The following is a 20340-nucleotide window of genomic DNA, read 5'->3' as shown; positions in this document are numbered from 1 at the left end:
CAATCGTGGCATCCATAATCGTAATCGCGATTAGAAATTCGATTAATTGCGCAGCCCTACCGGGGGCACCTTCAAAATAATAGAAAACCCTGCCCCCCCCTGGTTCTCACCAATGGAAGAGAGCGAAGGGGCGCCATCCATATTTTTTACAGTCTATGGCACATACACACACACGCAGTATTTGCGGTAAAATAATTGCTGCAAAGACCGGTACAACGACAAATATGATGAAGCATTTGACTGCACTGAGCAAACATAAGAGCAGAAAGTTTCTCCGTCTTCGACTGGTAAATGAAGAGATACTTTGTTGATCACTCTGACAGTGTTTATATTACATTACAACATGGCGTGGTTGAATTCTAATGTAGAATGCGGTCTGTTATTTCTTGATAACAGAACGCTGCTAAGTATAACACACCGTTGCCATGAAAAACAGAGCGTTGCTATGGACGCAGGATTCTAACCGTAGAGACGGAACGGACTATTTTCTTTAGCGGAAGCAATACAATCGTTTTTAAATCAATAAACTCCTTTTTAAATAAATATTTTGTGTCAAATTATTGATTTATTTGGTAGGTAGCCATGTAATAAGCAGGATAATGTAGAGCGAGGCGGTTGTTACAACCCCTTCAGGCTGATTCAAGACCCCCCTCAGCTTCACGTCGGGATCCTGATCAGCCTGTCGGGGTTGTATTAGCTATAACAACCGCCTCGCTCTACATTATCCCTTACATAATGACCTACTGAATGTACACTGCCGTTCAAAAATTTGTTGGTTAGTCAGAATTTTTTCTCAGTAAGGATGCATTAAAGTGATCAAAAGTGACCTTAAAACATGATGTTTAATGTTACAAAAGATTTGTTTCAAATAAATGCTGTTCTTTTGAAATTTTTATTCAAAGAATCATGAAAAAATTTATCAATTTCCAAAATATTAAGCAACAAAATGTTGATTTCTGAAGGATCATGTGACACTGAAGTAATGATTTTGAAAGTTCAGCTTTGACATCACAGGAATAAATTACATTTTGAAATATATTCAAATAAAATAACAGATTTTAAATTGTAAAAAAAAATGTTCCTTTGTGCTTTTTTTTGTTCCTTTGTGCACTGGCTAAGGAGCATGAGTCAAACTGAAAAAATAAAACCAAAGTTTTTCTGAGGTAATGAGTTATGCAATATAGTTAAAATGGACTTCATCAAATTGGTATCGGAAAAAGTATCGTTCAGGAACCGGTATCAAAATCAAGGTATTGGTATCGACATTTTTTGAACGATACCCAGCCCTATTGTTTACACAGGGAGCATTCTGGGACTGATTCCAGCAATATTACTAGGTCCCCATTCCGGGATCAATCTTTCCTTTTTCTGTTTTGAATGCGCGCTCGCTTTCACTTACACTACTAAATCCGCTTTCACGCGTACCCTGTGCACATAGGCCTATAATTTGCTGGCATAATGGAGACGCTATCAATATATCAGGGTATTGAAATGGCTTTTGAAAGCCCACCCACTATTACTTTCACTTTCATGGGAGCAGCGGTACGAACTAGGGGTGTACACGATTCGATACAAATCGCGATATTGAACTCATGATACTATTGCGATATTTTAAGCCAAAATAAAGATTATTATGTGGGTCCTATTATCAGGACCCACAAATATTACCCCATTGAATTATTATACATTATATTCAACATTATATATAGTAATTGAATGTAACAATGTCACTGAAAAGTAGTACTTGCGCTTTCAATACAGGCATTTGTTGGATTTAGACAAGCCACGCACACACACACACACACAATCTCCCGGTGCTTTATATGTCCCACCTCTCCCGCTATTAATGCACTATACATATAATAAACCATCTAAAATGCTTTGAATAATGATATGAAGGCATTTAAAAATGACTATTCCCAAACTGTAGGCTAAATGGTTAATTCATCCATAAATTATTCTGCATGCCATTTCCTCACGCGAGAAAACATGTCTAACACCGACTACCACAGCAAGCCTAGTATATATTTCCATTGAATATGGATGGGGCAACACATTTTGTTGGAAAAGAAATCATAAAAGTAGTTTATTTGTTGTTGTTAGGGGTGGGTGATAACGCTATCACTATATAGTTATTTCGCTTTGAATAAAGTTATAATAAATTTTTGGTACCATTGAAATTTCATAAATCTCATCACCAATTTCAATTAGGGGTGGGAGATATTGACAAAAATGGATATCTCGATATTTTTTTCCAATATCTCGATATCGATATTCAGACGATATTTTTGCCATCCTTCAAAGAAATGTGTGCAAACTGGCAAAGAAGGTCCAATTGGTCTTTTGACTTGCTGCATTTGACCTATGTAGGCTATAGAAGAAACAATAAAGGAGCTAACTAAACAGAATCTGAGGAAGCCCCTATCTTTTTCCACTTACAAAAAAAAAAAAAAAAAAAAACGGAACTAGGCACCTTTTGCAACTGATTATTAAATCAAACAACAATATTGTTGATGATAAATTCAAAGTAAAAAAAAATATTTTCAAAACGCTATAAATCCATCCATTTTTTCCCCAAAACGCTATAAATCCATCCACCCCCCCCCCCCCCCCAAATAAAAATTGATGGTTTGTCTATTAAAAAAAATCCTTTTGTCTTTTATTTTTCGTGTTTGCATTTATGAGGAAAAAACAATATTACATGTCAGTTCTCCATTATGGACGCGAGTGCTCTGAAAGCGGCAAAAAGACTAAAGACTTTCAAACTTTCACAGAGACCTCAAAAAAAGCCAGAACAAAAGCCAAAACAACCAAACAAAAACCAAAACAAAAAGCACAAAGCCTTTCTTTAAGACGAATTTCGTTTTGTATTAATTGTATCTTAATTTTAATAATTTTTTCATTAACCAATTTCCTGGATTAATACATTAAAATTAAATATAAATATAGGCTAGCAATCACAACATAAGGCGCCGTGCTTGAACTGGAGATTATATCATCATGAACCGAACCGTAGCCTACTCGCCTCACAGGCCTAAAAAATGTGAAATATATTTACAGAAAGCTGGTTCTAAACAAAACCATCCAAAACAAAATAAAACTATGTAGCCTAATAAATGTGCATTTCTCCGTTGCGTTCACAGCCTACTGCGAAGATCGCGAGTCATAGCCTATCGTCAACTTCATCTTTGCAGCCGACACAGAAATTAATAAACAATTAAAATGTCTTATTGCAATATTTTACATATTCATAATCATTACTTTTGGTGGATCTTTGAGGCAGCTTTTTAGGTTTATGGCGTTTTGGAAAAGAGCTCTTCACGTTTCACCAAGGCACAGCGGCCCTTCAGCACATAAGAACAAAAGAAGAGAAAAAGCACGGACTTACTAATTACGAAACTTTGATGTGGTTGAACAGGTGAAACAGTCACAAATTCCTCTGCAACTCAAACCTTCTCAGTACGAGTTATGAAGGAAGAGAACAGCATTAGGCTACAGTTTTCAGCGCGTCCTCCTCTGATTGCTGTGTTCTGACTGAAAAAGTGCGTGCAGGAGCACATGCGCAAACGGTTTGTAAAATGTCTTTTTGTAAAATGACATATGATAAAATAAAAATAAATCATATATCATTTTAAAAACGGTTTTGCGCATGTGCTTCTGCGCGCACTATTTCGAATTTACGTATGAGTTTTTGACGACACGGGACGGGACCATGGGCTGGGCCACTCGGAGGTTGCTTCCGCAAATAGTACTGCCCTACTGTACATTATTAAAAATCGCTACATATAATTGTTTAGAAGGTTATTGTGTGCGTTATTTGTTTTCTCTTTAACTTCTTTCAGCTCGTTTCATGTTTGGGGGGTCGGATTGTACAAATTATGAAATATTCGATATCCCAATTTTGCATATCGTCCAGACAACAATTTGGATATTATCGTCTAAACGATATATCGCCCACCTCTAATTTCAATATCACAAAAAACATACTAGCAGAAGTATAAAAAAAGAGTTCACTGAAGTCAAATAAACAGCAAGTTAAAAAAAGAAACAAATAAACTGATTACTAGCAATAGGACAAAAACAACAAGAGAACAAAAGACAAAAAAATAAAACACCTCCTTGAAAAACTTCAAGCACTAGAGAAAAAAAAAAAAAAAAAAACTACCAGTTTATCTCATCTGCCAGTATATCAACTACCCCTAGCTGTGTTGTTTAAATTAATAAATATAAGGTTTTTTTATTTATCCCAGTCCCTGTCCATTGTAACTGTGGACATCATATTCTGTAGAATTTTTCCTTTTGTGTTGCACAGAATTCTTAAAATAAAGTACAAAAATAAAGTTTTCTTTCTTAGGTGAATTAATTTACACCCTTGAGTGTAAAACAAGTCATAAGAAATGCGGGCATGGAGGGATCCCATTGAAAATGCAAACCTATTGACTTAATTTATTTCAAAATTAAGTAAATTAGCATAAATATAAATAAAAATGGATTTTTGATTGCACTCACCCTCTTTGAGCCGATCTCCCTCTGCTTTAGTTTTTTTTTGTCTTTCAGATCCAGCGAGATCCACCAAGTGCAGTTTGGACACCATGACATCATTCCTTTACAAATAAATTATATAATTAAAATATATTATATAAAAAAAAATATGTTTGTTTGTTTGTTTGTGTGTATATATGTATGTATCCATATATTAGCATACATTAGCAGTTCACCATAATCATTTTTAGACCTGCATACATTTTCTTTGAAAATTCATTTCACCTTTACTTCAATTAGCACTTTCTTGCATCAAAACAACAAATGCTTATCACTTTTCTCATGCGCATCTTTCAAACACAAGCTGCATGTCCATTCTAAATAGGGCTGCAACTAAAAATTATTTTGAAAATCGGTTAATCTGTCGATTTTTCCTATTAATCAGATGAAAAATCTAAAAATCATTATACATTAAATTGATTTCGATCCATTATTTAAAAAATAATAATAAAAAAAAAAAAACTTCCACATCCTGCCCAGTGCTGTCCTCCAAACAGTGTGAAATAATGCCTATGTATCTATGTAGGCTATGCTGAACAAAAGCAAAAAAAGGTTAAAATACAAACATTAAAATAGTAAGCAATCAGTTGATTTTAGGTTTAATATGTAAAGCAGAAATGAAAACAAAAGCAATTTTCTTTTAACTTTTACGAGGTATGAAGAACACAAACAATCCCTTGTATGAATAGTTATATTAATGGGTTATTCTAACAATAAATATGATTACTTTTGTTACATGTAGAATTTTAAAACCTACAATTTATTTCTAGCAAAAATGTTTTAGCAAAATTTGTATTTCAGTCATTAAAGTATCAGATAGTTATCAATAGAATTTTTGCGCTCCTGTTTTATTGCGCTCCGTCTTTTTGACACGCATGTGCGCACTAGTCTGTCAAGTCTGTGAAGTTCAGCAAGACGCTTGTCAGAATATACAAAAAATGGAAATACTCGTGGGACTTTCTTACATTTACAGGTAAGGATATAATCATAAAATATAAGTTATGCGCTGAGGAAAACGTGTGAGATGCATTGAACAGCAAACGCATCTGTGAAAGCACGACAGGGCAAGCACTTGCTGTTGGTTTAAGTGCTTATAAATATAAAGCATTCTCATGTTTCCGACAATTAAAACATGTATCTTTCCCGGAGCAGCTCACTCTGTGTACTCCACTATTTTCCATATGCTTTTTGTCCAAAGAAATTGGTTATTCACTATTCTAAAGCAACGTGCACAGAGTGCAGACACGATTAATCAATCAAATTTGTTGTTGATCACTTTCATTATAGATAATTGATTTGATCAATTAGTTGTTGCAGCCCTAATTCTAAATATATAATCTTGTGACAAATTAGCTAATTTTCTCCAATTCTATAAAACCTTAAACATCTTATACAGCCAACTGTCAAATTTGACAGCCTCCAAACAACTACTTCAAGTTGCTTAGTTTAACAGCCTCCAAACAACTACTTCAAGTTGCTTAGTTTAACAGCATACGCCAAGATTACATACTTGTCTCCTTTGCGTCGCTGCTCCAGTGATATGGTAAAAATGGCATGTGAGCGAGATGAGGCTGCATTCATGGCTGTTGAGCCCACTGTTCGTGCAGAGTTTCCCAACTCAAGACAGCTCACCATCTCATGAGCAGTGAACACATCCTTTTCTGTCAGTCCAACAATCTACACCAAGAAGACCGAAAACAAAAACAGACACCAGTGGTCATACAGGGCACATGGGAATTAAGAATGTATTCAGAGACGATAGCCTTGTGGGTAGCGCTCCAACGCACAAGTGCAGTTGTCCCTGGGAGGTAAGCCCAGATTTGTGGTCCACTTTTCACTCCCCCACAATCAGGGTTTGAAATTAACACCCACCAAATGTGGGTAAAACTCCACTGTGACGGGTAACACATATCAACACACTTCCCAATTAGGTGGGTTATGATTAAAATATTATGCTCTATCACTTTGCATGGTATCACTATCAGAGCCTTTCCCCTAAAAAAAAAATCACCATCCGCGTATCTATCAATAACAACATTGAACACTACACAAATATTAATTGAATTTTTTTTTAATTTAGGCGATCAAATAGCTAATCAGTGTCTGCTCGTTTATTCAAACTAAGTTGTCCTTTAACAGACGAACGTCGCATTGTTTGAAATTCAGCAGATCAACAGCCTTGAGCAAACCATCAGTTTAGTTCTAACACGCCCTTCTTTAAAAGGGGTAAGGATACTTAAAGGAGAACTCCGGTAAATTTTAACATTGAGCTAATTTTTTTGTACATTTGGAGTGCTGTCAATACAGAGAACAACGACAAAAATCGGTGTTGCCTACACCGAGTTATTCTGTTTTTAAAATTTGCACCCTGTTGACTTCAATGGGGCAAGTTTTAAACCTGCTTTTAGCCTCTTAACATCCTTGATGTGTCATTACAAGTGCACAGAAAAAGTGAGTGATTCCTTCAGAGTGAACACGAGTGAATCTGACTGCAGTAGATGTGAAAGATATGTACAAAAATTATGTTATTTAAGCCAGCGCAAATACCTGCGTTTACATCCTGTTTTCGGTTGAAGTCCAAAGTAATCGATTGCCGAGTTCACGCGCATAGGTTTAGTTACCTATGATCACGCGCGTGAACTCGGCAATCGACTACTTTGGACTTCAACCGAAAACAGGATGTAAACAGGTATTTGCGCTGGCTTAAATAACATCATTTTTATACATATCTTTCACATCTACTGCAGTCAGATTCACTCGTGTTCACTCTGAAGGAATCACTCCCATTTTCTGTGCACTTGTAATGACACATCAAGGATGTTAAGAGGCTAAAAGCAGGTTTAAAACTTGCCCCATTGAAGTCAACAGGGTGCAAATTTTAAAAATAGAATAACTCGGTGTAGGCAACACCGATTTTTGTCGTTGTTCTCTGTATTGACAGCACTCCAAATGTTTAAAAAAATTAGCTCAATGTTAAAATTGACCGGAGTTCTCCTTTAATGTATCAAATAATGAGACTAAGTTCGATACTTTCATGTCCTGATGCAATTTGTTGAGGCTCCAGTTGATCTTTGCTGATCTTGTCTTGATGAGAGAGAACCAGTGGGAGTCAGAGGATCTTTGGTGAATGGAAAGACAAGGCTGCAGTCTGGCACAAGCTTGGGAGTCCTTAGAAAACTTCTAGTTCAGCATCATCTTCATATCAGGATTTCAGAAAGGGACTAAAAGCGTGATCTTGTGATCAGTGATTTTTAAAGCATGAAGATGTCACATCCTCTGGAGGTGTGTGAGTTGTTCCCTTTGGAAGGAATTTATTTACGACCTTTTGTTCAAGCAGGCCTCAAAACATGTCATTTGACTGGGTGTTTAACCATAGAATCTTCAAGATTCTTATAATACTAATGCGTCACAAAGCTAGCAAAATGTAATGTAAATTTACAAATGGGGACGAAGAATGGAGTTTATAGAGACTAAACATGCTACACATATAATTTTGGTTAACCATAGTATGCAAGTCTGAAACATTAATCCAAAAGAGTTTAAAAGAGAGAATGAATACATGGACCAAACCACATAAAAGGAAAATCATTAGATGGGAAAATTAGATGCATGTTATACATTTCTCAAGTGGTTGTATGTAGAATATATAGGATTAAAAGTAGGGATGCACCCAATACTGAGTTCATGTACTCATACTTGCAAAAATGCTCCAATACCAACAACCGATACCAGGCAGCGTTTGTACACTTGTGTCCAGACAAAGAAACACTGACAACAAAAGAGTATAATGGGGATAAAAAAAGAAGGCAGTCTATGAAGTAAATGTATCTTATTAGTGGAATATTAAACGAAATATGGTAACACATAGCTGTGGTGCGCAAGCTGATTAGAGAAAAACACGCAGTGGATTGAGCGCGCAGCAGCACAGACGTGAACTCGTCGAGCGCATCCCTTTTTCACAGATGTCAGTGGAAAATTTGTAGTTCAGTCGGATGAAAGAAAGGAGAACGAGGCATGTAGCTTATTATTAACGATCCACTCAGCACGTTATTTGGATTCAAACTAAATCGTATATGTAAGTATAACATGAACTGTTACCTGATTTATGTATAAGGAGTGATTACTAGTGGTCGACCGATATTGTTACGACTGAGGAGGATGAAAGTCACTTGCTTTGTTGTGAAATCACATACTTTTCAAATTACTGAGTTGATCTTATAATCTGTGAAGATTCATTTAACCAACATGCTATTGTAAATAAATGGCGGAAAAATTATGGATGGAACATGATTTTTTTAAATATATAATTATATATATTTTTTTTCTATAATTCAGAAGGTATGTTTTAGAGGAAGCAACAATTTTTAATCACTTAGTGTCTGACAGATGTGTGACTGTGCACCTGTGTAGTGGTGCACATTTGTGACCGTCCTGTGAAGTTCGGGATCTCTGCAATGTATAGGCTCTGATGCCCATACACTTAAGGCAGAAAATTAAACTCATGACTCATGATTAGACTCATGCTCTTGATTGCTGATCGTTCACTCAGCACATGTTATTTGGATTGAAACTAAATCGTATATGCAAGTATAACATGAACTGTTACCCGATTTATGTATAAGGAGTGATTACTAGTGGTCGACCAATATTGGATTTTTTGATGGCCGATGCCGATATCTTAGAGAGCAGGATGGCCGATATAAAGCCGATATTTTTATTATATACTTTATATTTATTTTAATCAATATTTTATACATTTAAATAAATTAGAAAACAAATCTTTAAAATAAACATGCTTATACTTTAGATGGCAACTTCTTGAATCTGCAATCCTATTACAGTATTTTTCACAAATAAAATAATTGTTTAAATATATGTGAATAAAAAGGAAGTAAACACCGTAACATTGCACTCAGTAATCTGGTAATATTGTGTGCACTGGTAATCATATTTTTTCAAATAAAGACAAGGTAACGCTAATATTACATACAGCACACAGTGAAAACGCTGGATATAGCACAGCATATTTTAAAATGAAGGATTTAAAGTTTTTTCGATCGCATCTCCAGTGAAGCTGATCTTCTGTTTGCATTCACTCACTTCGCACGGACCGACCGCCACTCGCAGTAACACGTTTATGCAGGCTACAAATGCACACAAGATATCACAGCTGGATTCCATTAAATCTGAAAGGTTTGTGAAATAAAATGTTTATTAGATATTCAGAGATTTGTTTAAATGTAGATGCGCATTTGCTGAATGTTGACAGTAAATGAGAAAGTATTTTAGCCTAACTGTTTGCCTTTTCTGTAACAAATATAAAAGCAACACTTTACTTTTTCGCATACCATTTACTTTTTGTTTATTAGTTCTGTCTAACAAAGTATTAGATATGACTGACAGAGATCGTAAACCAATGAAGAATGTGATTGAGCGCTGTGTGATCAGGCGCTGCTGTTCTCTTCTCAGGCACTGGTGTTCTCAGCACTATCAAAATAAAAGTCCCGCTTCCAACACACCGGCCAATCAGAAAAACTTATCGGCCGATGCCGATATTTTTAAAGTTATATAGGTCGATCACTAGTGATTACCTACATTATTACCGGACGTGTGCAAGTCAAGAAGTTCCATGACGCAATCATCCAAAGCGCGCACTTTTTTCATCCCTAAAAATTTTCCAAAGGAAATATTTATTTGATGAACAAATTAAGTCAACTACTTTGATTTATATTCTTTTGGTTTCTCTACCAATACATTTAAAAATTACAAATGCAGTGAAACCACAGGTATCCGGTTATATGGTATCGGCGAGTACCAAAAATAAAAGTATCGGTATCGGACTCGCTCTGGAAAAAGTGGTATCGGTGCATCCCTAATTAAAAGAGATTATTTCTCCTTCTCAAGAAGGATTAAGTGAGAGTCAACTCTTTGCAAATTCCTTTTGGGGTCGTAAAAAGTCTTTGTCTTAATGTGTCCTGTAACAGCCGGGTTCTGCCAGTGTGTTAAGCTTCATTTGGAATGTTAGGTTTCCAAGACCTTTGTTGGGAGAGTGAGTTTGCTGGATTATTCATTAAATATAATGAATAATTTGTGTGTGTCTGATTGGTCCAGATGCTACTCGGCCAAGAAAATCTCAAGCAGTGAATCTCTACTACCCCCTTTTTAGGGGGATTTTGAACAGGACATGGAGTTTGAAGATTAGGTTCAACTGTCATAGCATATTTCAGTCGTAATGGGCTTTTTTTCAAATCTACCAATATTTGCTCTTATTGCAGCAACTTTTTACATTGACCAGCATTTACCTAATGCAATAACAATTGGTAATACTTGAGAAAGGCTACAGAAGTCTAAAACAATCTCTGGGTAAGGTAGTCAAAACATGTAACCACATCAGATCTGTTCTGAATGTGACCTATACACCATCAAGACTACTACCTTACTTATATCATGCCACTTAGCACTTTCATAAGGCATCCCATGTAAAAAATGAAGCTTGCAAAATACTTCGTTTCAAGCCATCAACATGGCTGAAATGCTAAATTCCAATTTTTCACTTTCCAAAATTCTAATCAAATTCTAAAACACTTAGATTGGAAAATAAGGAAATCAGTATTAATATGAAAGGGGGGGGGGGGGTCAAATCACATTTCACCTAAGGAGAAATAAGAGGAGAGGGTCTCAATGAAAGTGGTCACAGGAAATGTATTTGAAACACACATTAATACCATGGGGAAACAGTGATGATTCTCAGCTGATCGAACCCGAAAAATATTTTATAACAACTGGGAACAGGGCCAAAGGTTTTAAAAAGCATGAGGGTGAGCAAGATCAAGTAAATGGGGTCAATTGTAAGTTCATGCTCATACTACAAAAATACTTTGTGGTTCTGCATGGTTATAGATTGTAAAACTCACTTTGATGCCGTCTTTAGGATCCTCTCTGATACTGATGACGGGTTTGTCCTTTGACGTGCACAGCAGGTCCAGTATCTCTTCATTGTAAATCTAAGATTTAAATAAAAAGGTTTTTTTTTAAAAAACACCCTTAAGTTACACAAAATAAGTATTGACTTCATTCATAAATTAAATCCATAAAGGAGGACAACATGCTATGCAAGCTATACCTCAAGGTAAGATACAGTAAGTAGAAATTCACAGTCTGCACATTTAGACTTTTCCTGATAGATTCTTCGTATCACTCGCGGGATGACTCCAACTGTAGGCTCGTTCTCTTGTTCAGATGTGTACGTGCCACCCATAGAGAACGTCTTCCCTGACCCTGTCTGTCCATAGGCCAGAACAGTGGCATGATAACCTGTGATTGCAAACAATGAACATTCATTTACATTTAAGTTATTTGATGTTAACCATGCCTTGGGTCTTAGCATCAGATGGCATAAACTTGGACCTCACAACACGATGAAAAAAAAAAAAAAAGTTAACCATATTGGCTGAGGTTAATGCAACTTTCAATCCCCCAATCAACTCCCCTGTTCCTCAAGATCTACCTACCTGCAGAGCTCAGATCCAACACACCTGTCTGTAATTATGAAGTGCTCCTGAAGATCTTAATTAGCTGGTTCAGCTGTTTGATCAGGGTTGGAGCTGAACATTGCATGAAGGTAGATCTCCAGGAACAGAACTGGGCACTCTGATTTAAAGGGGTAGTTCTGCAAACAGAACCTTTTTTTTTTTTTTTTTTTTTTTTTTTAAGAGTACTAGAAACCAAACCGTTTTGGTTACTACAGAATACCATTGTATGGACAAAAAAAAGAAAAGAATCAATCTTTTCAATCAAGAATCTGTTCCACAGAAGAAAGAATATCACATGTTGGAAACAACATTGTTCAGAAGCCCAGTCGTGCGCAACTCTTTGCGACCCCATGAAGTAAAGCATGCCAGGCCTCCCTGTCTTCCACTATCTCCTTGAGTCTGCCCAATTTAAAGGCACAATATGTAACTTTTTTGCTTTAAAAATAGCAAAAATCACTATATCTATGTTATATTTTTTTTTTAGTTGTGTACTTACATTATCCCGACTGTTTCCAACAACTTTCAAACCAGGAGAAATTTGTAATTTAATTCGAGAAACGTCCCGTTTCTTTATTTCCGTTTTGTCGCCGTCAATGGTGTCATATCCGCGTTGTCCCTGGTTTCCGCTCGTGCTGCCATAGCAACCAGAGCCCTCTGATAGTAACCAAAGCGACTGACGCGGACAACTTTGTAGTTCGCAATGTCTATTTGCACGCTGTTGTTGTTTCGTTCAAACATTATGGACCATGGCAAGCAGACTTTGGATAAAAAAGGAGAACTAAAACGAGAATCAATATCAGCGCGGTGTTTTCGAGATGCCTAGAGCCCCCATAGACAGTATATAAACGAGAGCTCCACGTCCGAGACTTCGACCATCCGAGACTTCGACCGCTCCTACATGTACTTTATTAAACAGGTGAGCACATTTACATAAAACTAATGAATGTTATATAGTTCAACAATGATAAAATGTCAGAATATGATCTGTATGTTATTCTAATGTTGATCTAGCTTACTGCTAGTCTCATACAGACAAACTAACACAATTTAAACACATTCAAATGCAGCTTAGTGTGATAGTGTAATGTTAGACCAGGTGAAACAGCGCTGCGTTACCTCACAAGTTTAATTTGTCTAATAAACTGACCTGTGAGTAGTAATTCTGCGTGTAGTTCGGTAGAATGAAATGTCCATATTCCTTTTATATCTGCGGGACTCGCGTCGCGTGTGGAGCTGACAGCTGTCTCTTAGCAATCCCGAACTGCTTCATATCACAGTCATAATAAAAGCATCGATGTATTCACTCCATAAACATTATTAGATCGGTCGGCTTGACGTTGACGACAAGATCCATAATTCTTAGCAAATGTTGCGTCATCAATCTACGCCTTTGTTATTGTAAATAGGTTAGCGACCCGTAGTGGCGAAAAATCCCATACTGTCCGTTTAATGTTCATTGCATCAATAACACTAACCATCTCATCCTCTGCCTTCCCCTTCTCTAGGGCCCTATAATTTCCGCGATCACGGAATCGCGGACGGAATCGCGGAATTGCCAAATTAACGCGGAATCTAGTGTCAACGCAGAAATTCGCGGAATTTTACATATTTGGAATAAAATTCTGTTTTTGTGTGGGAGAAAAACGTATGTCTGAGGAAAATCGCATACTGAAAGAACAAGCAGAGAGAGAGGCCCGGTCGCGCGCGCGTCTTCAAACTGTCTTGCTCTCTCTCACTCCCTCGCGCTTATTTATCTAAATCAATTGAGAATTGACACAATGGTAAAAGATCGGAAGAACGAAGTTTCACGTGGAGCATTCGGATATTTTTTTCCTGAATTAGGCTACCGCTGGGTGTGAATTGTGCAAAAAAAAAAACTTTACCTTGCCTTCTCTGAAAAGCGTCCCGCCCATTCAGCTGACATAAAAAACACTTTCAATAAACTAAACAGAACCTATCCAATGATGAAATCTTTTCTCTGTTGACAAATCTTGTGCGATGTCCTAACTGCCGGGATAATAATCACACAACGCGTACAAGTCTGCTAATGATACGTCCGATTCGCGAACTAATGACTCCTGTGAACCGATTCACTTTAATGAATGGATGAACAACTGATCTGTCCAACACTGAATCGGTTCGGTGTATAACAAAATCGGTAACACTTTACAATAAGGTTCCAATTATTAATTGGAATAATTGAATAATTTAACTCTAGTTAACTAGGTCAGTTAACATTAACTATTAATAAACTGCACTTCTACAGCATTTATTAATCTTTATTAATGTTAATTTCACCATTTAGTAGCCTACATTATTTAAATGAAAAGTTGTATTTGTTAACATTAGTTAGCTTAATGCACTGTATGAAGTAACATAAAAATACAGGGTTAGGGTTAACTAAGATTAATAAATACAGTAACAAATGTATTGCTCGTGGTTCATGTTAGTTAGCCTAATACATTCACTAATGTAAACAAACCAAACCACATTTAACACCTCTTAAAATGAGAATTTTGTTTGTTACCTCAATAAATTTAGGGTCATTCCTATTTTATTTGTGTACAATTTAATCATTAACATTAAAAACACTCTTTTTACGACTAAAATAACAGTAATGGGTAAAAAAAAACCTGAATTCCCAAAAATTAAAACGGAAAAAACGGAATTTGCAAAAATTAAAACGGAAAAAAACGGAATTTGGGGAAAAATAAAACGGAATTTGGGAAAAAATAAAACGGATTTTATAGGGCCCTACTTCTCCCTTTGCCTTCAATCAATCCCAGCAATATTTAAATATTTATTTATTTTCCCTCTTCAATGCTTGCACCTAGGAACCTATTTCAAAGTTTGCGTTCTCAAGCCACCTTGCACTGTTGTTGGAGCGCCTTAAGGGTTTTCTATTAGAACGGTGTCGTGTAAGTTAATAACCAATGATCTTTGCAATGGAAGTGAATCAATCAAAACTAACTTTAGCTGGACAATGACTTAATTCTAGAGCTGCTTTAAAGCCTAAACAATCTGTTACTTAAATGTCCTATTATCACTGTAAAGCTGCTTTGAAATAGTCCATATTGTTAAAAGCGCTATATAAATGAAGGTGACTTGACTATTTCTTTGCATTGATCAACTAAAAAAGCCATCCTATCTCTCCTTACTATTATCTGGAAATCCAAAAGTCCAAACGGCAATGCAGCGCGAGCTCACTAGAGCAGATACGTTTACTCTGATCGGTCTCGGTCACAAGATCCAGTGAGAAGTGCTTGAATTCAGCGAAGAATACAAATGTCTCAGTGATTTAAACCAGTTTAAAGGCAGATGAAACCGCGCTGACAAACAGGAGAAACACTGTGCGCAACGATACAGTCAGAAGCCTTTTCCGTCTACAAATTCCCATAATTTACCATGGATTTACTGTAACGTTAGCCTAGTAATATTAACTGCACCATGAAATGTGGGATATAGATATTGAATTGTATTATATTATTAATGTAGACAATGTATTAAAGGACTAATGGAATATAATTACAGTATTTAATAATGCATTTAGGCTACTTGTTTTTCAAAAATCCACCAGTCCCAGTTCTTCTGGTCCAATCAGCGTAGGGCTGTGTGAGATTTGACTGTCAAATCACAGTTAGTGCACACGCCACAGATCCCCTCTCCCCTCTCGCGCATGTTACAATATCACAAGCACATGCCTGAAGTTCACAGGTGTGTTTACGAAGCGTGATGGCGGAGAAAATCTACTAACAAGCTTCCAATTCCTCGGTTAACAACCAGAGCTAGGAGGTCCAAAACAACCAAGGAAAAGAAAATGATGCTTCGATGCTGAAGAGATGGGCCCGTTCACAGAAAATCTGGTGCACACGCACTGAAAAGCACGAACCAGGGGGCCAATGTTTCGTAAAAATTTGAAGCTTCCCGGGAGCCGCCATTGATTAGCCGACCCCTCACCTGCTGTTAGCATTCCATTGACTCCCATTCATTTTGGCGTCACTTTGACAGCGAATAACTTTACATCTGAGGCGTTTAAAGACTCCATTTGTCCATTATTTCTAAAGAAACACGACAATGTATACAGGGCTTGAATTTCGGTGCGGGATTGCGGGTATTGCGCATATTTTTTATCATTCCCGCAGGTCTCCCATTTATAATGCGGGAAATTCCCGCAAACATTGATTCACTTTAGCATGTAGGTTCAGGTTGTATTAGTAAATTAATCCACGCAGATGGAAAATCAAATCAGTCATTTTAAAACTGTCTGCGAGACGCAATTTCACAAACAGCGTGAGTGATTCAGCGGCGCTGCGTCTTCTATCTCGCGTCTCTCAAAATGGGTTGCACAATGCAATCGTTAAGCGCGCAGCAGGCGGCGGAAATACACTCGCGTTTCGGGAGTCGATCGGGCCAGCATTGCATCACGAGTAACTAAAGTTTACCATTTGCACGTCTTTTCAAGTCTCACCAGTTTAAACAGTCACGCGATTTTAAACTCTTCGGTACTTGCGCGCTGTCTGAGAGATGCTTTTTTCTCTGCACACATACATAGAGTAAAGCAGCCTCACAAACAGCTCGCGGGTAACAAAAGTTATTTTTCGTGGATTATAAATCGCTTTAACAGTCAAAAACATAAGAAAATGATGTCAATTTCGGTCTTGGAGAGTATCCTCTAATCTAAACACAGTCGGTTATGTCTTAAATAAGCATAAATCGCACGTGACCGTATAATGAAAACAGGATCCGTGCACTAGCTCTTAAAGGGACAGCAGCCATATGTGTCTGTCATTAATTTGTTTGTCAAAACAACAAAACATAGCTTTCATTTTAAGGAATCAGGATTAATAGCCTATGAATTTAATTTAGTCAGGACTAAAATACTACCCAGTGTTATTTTACATTTGATTAGGCTACTTTATTCAGTCTCTGTAGTATTTCTGAATAGCCTACTAGTTTTAGACCTAAGCAAAAACTTTTCTCTTTATTTCTCTTTATTGATATCTTTATTCTATTGTATTTATTTGTGCTACTTTTTTCAATTTAATTCAAAGATTGAAATCAAGCTTCCTTGAGTTGTGTAAATTCTTAAGAACAAAATGACCCCATTGTAAAAATGCAATGAGTAGGCTAAGCATACATTTAGGCGAGATAAATGTAATTAAAAAAAAAGTCTAAACTCCCCCCTCAAATTAAAAATTCCCCCCCATAAGAATCACCTAAGGGGGGATTTCCCCCCCATTTTCCAAAATGAAATTCAGGCCCTGGTATAAAAGGCTCCATTACCTACAGGGCTCGACATTAAGGCTTGTCCGCTTGTCCGCTTGTCCGGGACAAGTGGATTTTTTTGTAGGACAAGTGGAAGAGAAAATTAGTTGTCCCACTGGACAAGTTAAATTTCAAACAAAATAAAATGCCATGTTACTTCACGTCATGTGCTGCTCATTACGTCTATAATTTTACAGATTTAATTTTACCGATTTGAGACGTCGCATAACTGCCAGATTCAAACTGTGCTTTCGCGCGTTGGCTGGCACTGAGCCAGAGTAGGACGCGTTCAGCGCTGTCATATATCACAACTAAGCAGTGTTTAACCTCATGTTTATTTTAGGTTTAAGATATTTAAATACACATAAGCACGAGTAAAACAATACATTTTGAGTTTGTAAAATACACACTGATGTCTGTGGAAGCAGCAATAACAATCTATTCAAATATAATTTGCCCGACATGTGTTATTCATATCAGACAAACATAGTGGAAGAAACTATAAAGTTTACTCTATTCTTCTCAGTTCACCGGCCACTTTCTTGCATTTATTTCGGGAGAAACTGATGAATTCACGTGCTGTAAATCCGACTGACAGGACAACATTGTGGCGCCCATCTCATGTTATAGATCGATTATTTATAAAGGTTTTTAAACAACCAAACACACTCACTCACACGTATTTGAGAATCAGAATATCAGATAGGATGATTGATGACATGGTAAGCAAGTTTGTGAATATTTTGAATAAAAAAGGAAAAGCGAAATAAAAGCGACACATCAGTCATTCATACAGTATTATTGTGACTGCGGTGTATCGCGTGACGCGTCGCCATGGAAACATTAAAGGGAACGTTCGCCTTGAAAAAACTCACTCGGGGCGGAGGGGGGTGTCGTGTGTCAGTTAGAATATTTTAAACTTACGCGTGAAAGGGTTAAAGAAAAGATCAAACATAAATATTTGTGTGTGCTGTAAAGTGGTTAGAAAAAAAATAAATCGGAATCGGCAGGTCAAACTCAATGAAAAACTGGAATCGGCCTAGAAAATTGTAATCGGTGCATCTCTATGTTTACAAAATTATTTTAGGTATAGTATACAGTAAGTCTAGCTAGCTTGCAAATACTGAGGATACCTACAAGAGTCACCACTTCCTCTGGTTGATACACTGCACACCAGCGTGCAAAGTATTACTTTGTATTATGGAGTCTGGAGATCCTTATTTATTGTTGAAGGGGAACTCTGTTCTTGGGACACGTTCCTTTCTACTGTTTCAACTGAATTTTATTAATATTGATAGTGTTTGGATGCTTTCAATGGTTTGTTCGAATTCTGCATTAACAAAACACAAAAAAATAAATAAACGATAAAATTATAAATCTTTACCCGGACAAGTGACTTTTGTGCATGGACAAGTAAAACATAAATTTACTTGTCCGAAGGACAAGTGCCTCAAAAAGTTAATGTCAAGCCCTGACCTTGTATCTTACGTTATGGCCCCGTAGAAGCCGTTTTTGTAAAAATAGTCTAACAATTGCGTCATAACCACGCGACTCTCTGTCGTACAGTATAGAGATTACCATATAGACAGGAGGAGAAGCTCGCGGGCAATCGGGGGGACGTGGAGGCAAAATGACAAAATAATTAATCAGAATACTTAGCAAAAGTTTCTCCTGCTCCTAGCTCATGGACACCTCCTACTCACACTCTCCGTCTCTGCAAGTTTCGGAAGGGAATGATTCAGATTTCTCTTGTCACAGCTACTAGAAGACAGACGGGTTGCTCACGTCACATCTACGTCGTCAAGCTCAGTTCTAGTCTGCGCAGTACACTCAGCCATCAGGAAGTGAGAGCTTCTTATTTGCTTCACTTTTCTCCATTGAAACCTACGGGGGTCGCTGTGTTCAGTTTATATACTGTCTATGGCACGAACTCGATGGGAGGGTGCTCGGTGGTAGTGGGGGAGGGGCATGAGAGTTGTAAACATTCAAAATTTCGGCTAAGTCCCCTCAATCTGCCAGACTTGACGACTGCAGCTTTAATAAAACTCAAACAGTCAGAATATTACATTTCACCAAATAAAAATTGGCACATGCAGAAACTAAGAAATACATTTTTCTATAAAGACATTTATTTTGTTAAGGAAAAATAAATGTTTGAATGTTCTACCTCAGATTTGTGAAATGTTCACCTGTTTTGCAAGTGTTTGTCATATGTTCTGACAATAAAGAGTAGTTAAAAACCACAATTAACGCTCTGGTTTCTACAACTTTCACTTAGGAGCAAAAATCTGCCTTTAAACCTTTAAGATTTGACATTTATCGTGATAATTATTGATATCGACTGATATATAAAAAAAAAAAAAATAGAGTGATAAATTTTTTTGGCCATATCGCCCAGCCCTAGGGGATGGTTTCGGAACTTCTATCCTTAGTTCTTTAGGCACTCTTTCTACCAGACCTAATCCTTGAAATCTATGCCTCACCTCCACCGTATATATTTATAAGGGATATGATTTAGGTCATATCTGAAATGGCCTTTGGGTTTTGAGTGGCGTTGCCCACTTTCTTAAATTTTCAAGGTATCGTATCGAAGTGGGAAACTCCATATTGTGCCAACACTAGTTTGCATTATATTATTAGGTCTGAATCGCAGTGCGTTTGTGCATCAAAGCAGCAACCATATACCCCTGTTGCTTGGAAATGACAACGCAGGAGAGGGCATCTTATGCATAAGTGTTGCTAACCTCACATTTTGTTTTTTTAACCTGTGGTTTTGTTTTCAAAACATCAGCACTTGCTTCTATCTGCTGTGAATGTAGTGCAAATGTTCTAAAAAATGCAGGAGTCCATTTCTGCTGAAGGCAAGCAGAAATGAGATATACATTCTCTCTGCTTGCAGTGCGTCAGTCATGCTTGTCAGGAGAGTGAGTGAGATGCACACAAATGCATTGTCTTTGTCGAATCATATGTTATCAATAGAAGTTCACTTTCCGCCATTTAG

The 20340-nt window shown here is 37.0% G+C and overlaps 1 protein-coding gene across 1 annotated transcript in view; it reads right to left on the bottom strand.

The window, feature by feature from the left end:
* Positions 1-20340, bottom strand: part of kif4 (kinesin family member 4) — a 141460-nt gene that overhangs the window by 105716 nt on the left and 15404 nt on the right. Inside the window, exons 4-7 of the mRNA XM_081390432.1 lie at positions 11666-11856; positions 11457-11546; positions 6053-6219; positions 4510-4604 (exon numbers count right to left, since the gene is read on the bottom strand). Of these exons, the coding sequence (XP_081246558.1) occupies positions 4510-4604; positions 6053-6219; positions 11457-11546; positions 11666-11856 (543 nt within the window). The remainder of the gene's footprint in view (positions 1-4509; positions 4605-6052; positions 6220-11456; positions 11547-11665; positions 11857-20340) is intronic.

Source organism: Scardinius erythrophthalmus (assembly GCF_964197995.2).
Source record: "Scardinius erythrophthalmus genome assembly, chromosome: 17".
NCBI classification, from domain to species: Eukaryota; Metazoa; Chordata; class Actinopteri; order Cypriniformes; family Leuciscidae; genus Scardinius; species Scardinius erythrophthalmus.
This window is presented reverse-complemented; position numbering and strand designations above follow the sequence as displayed.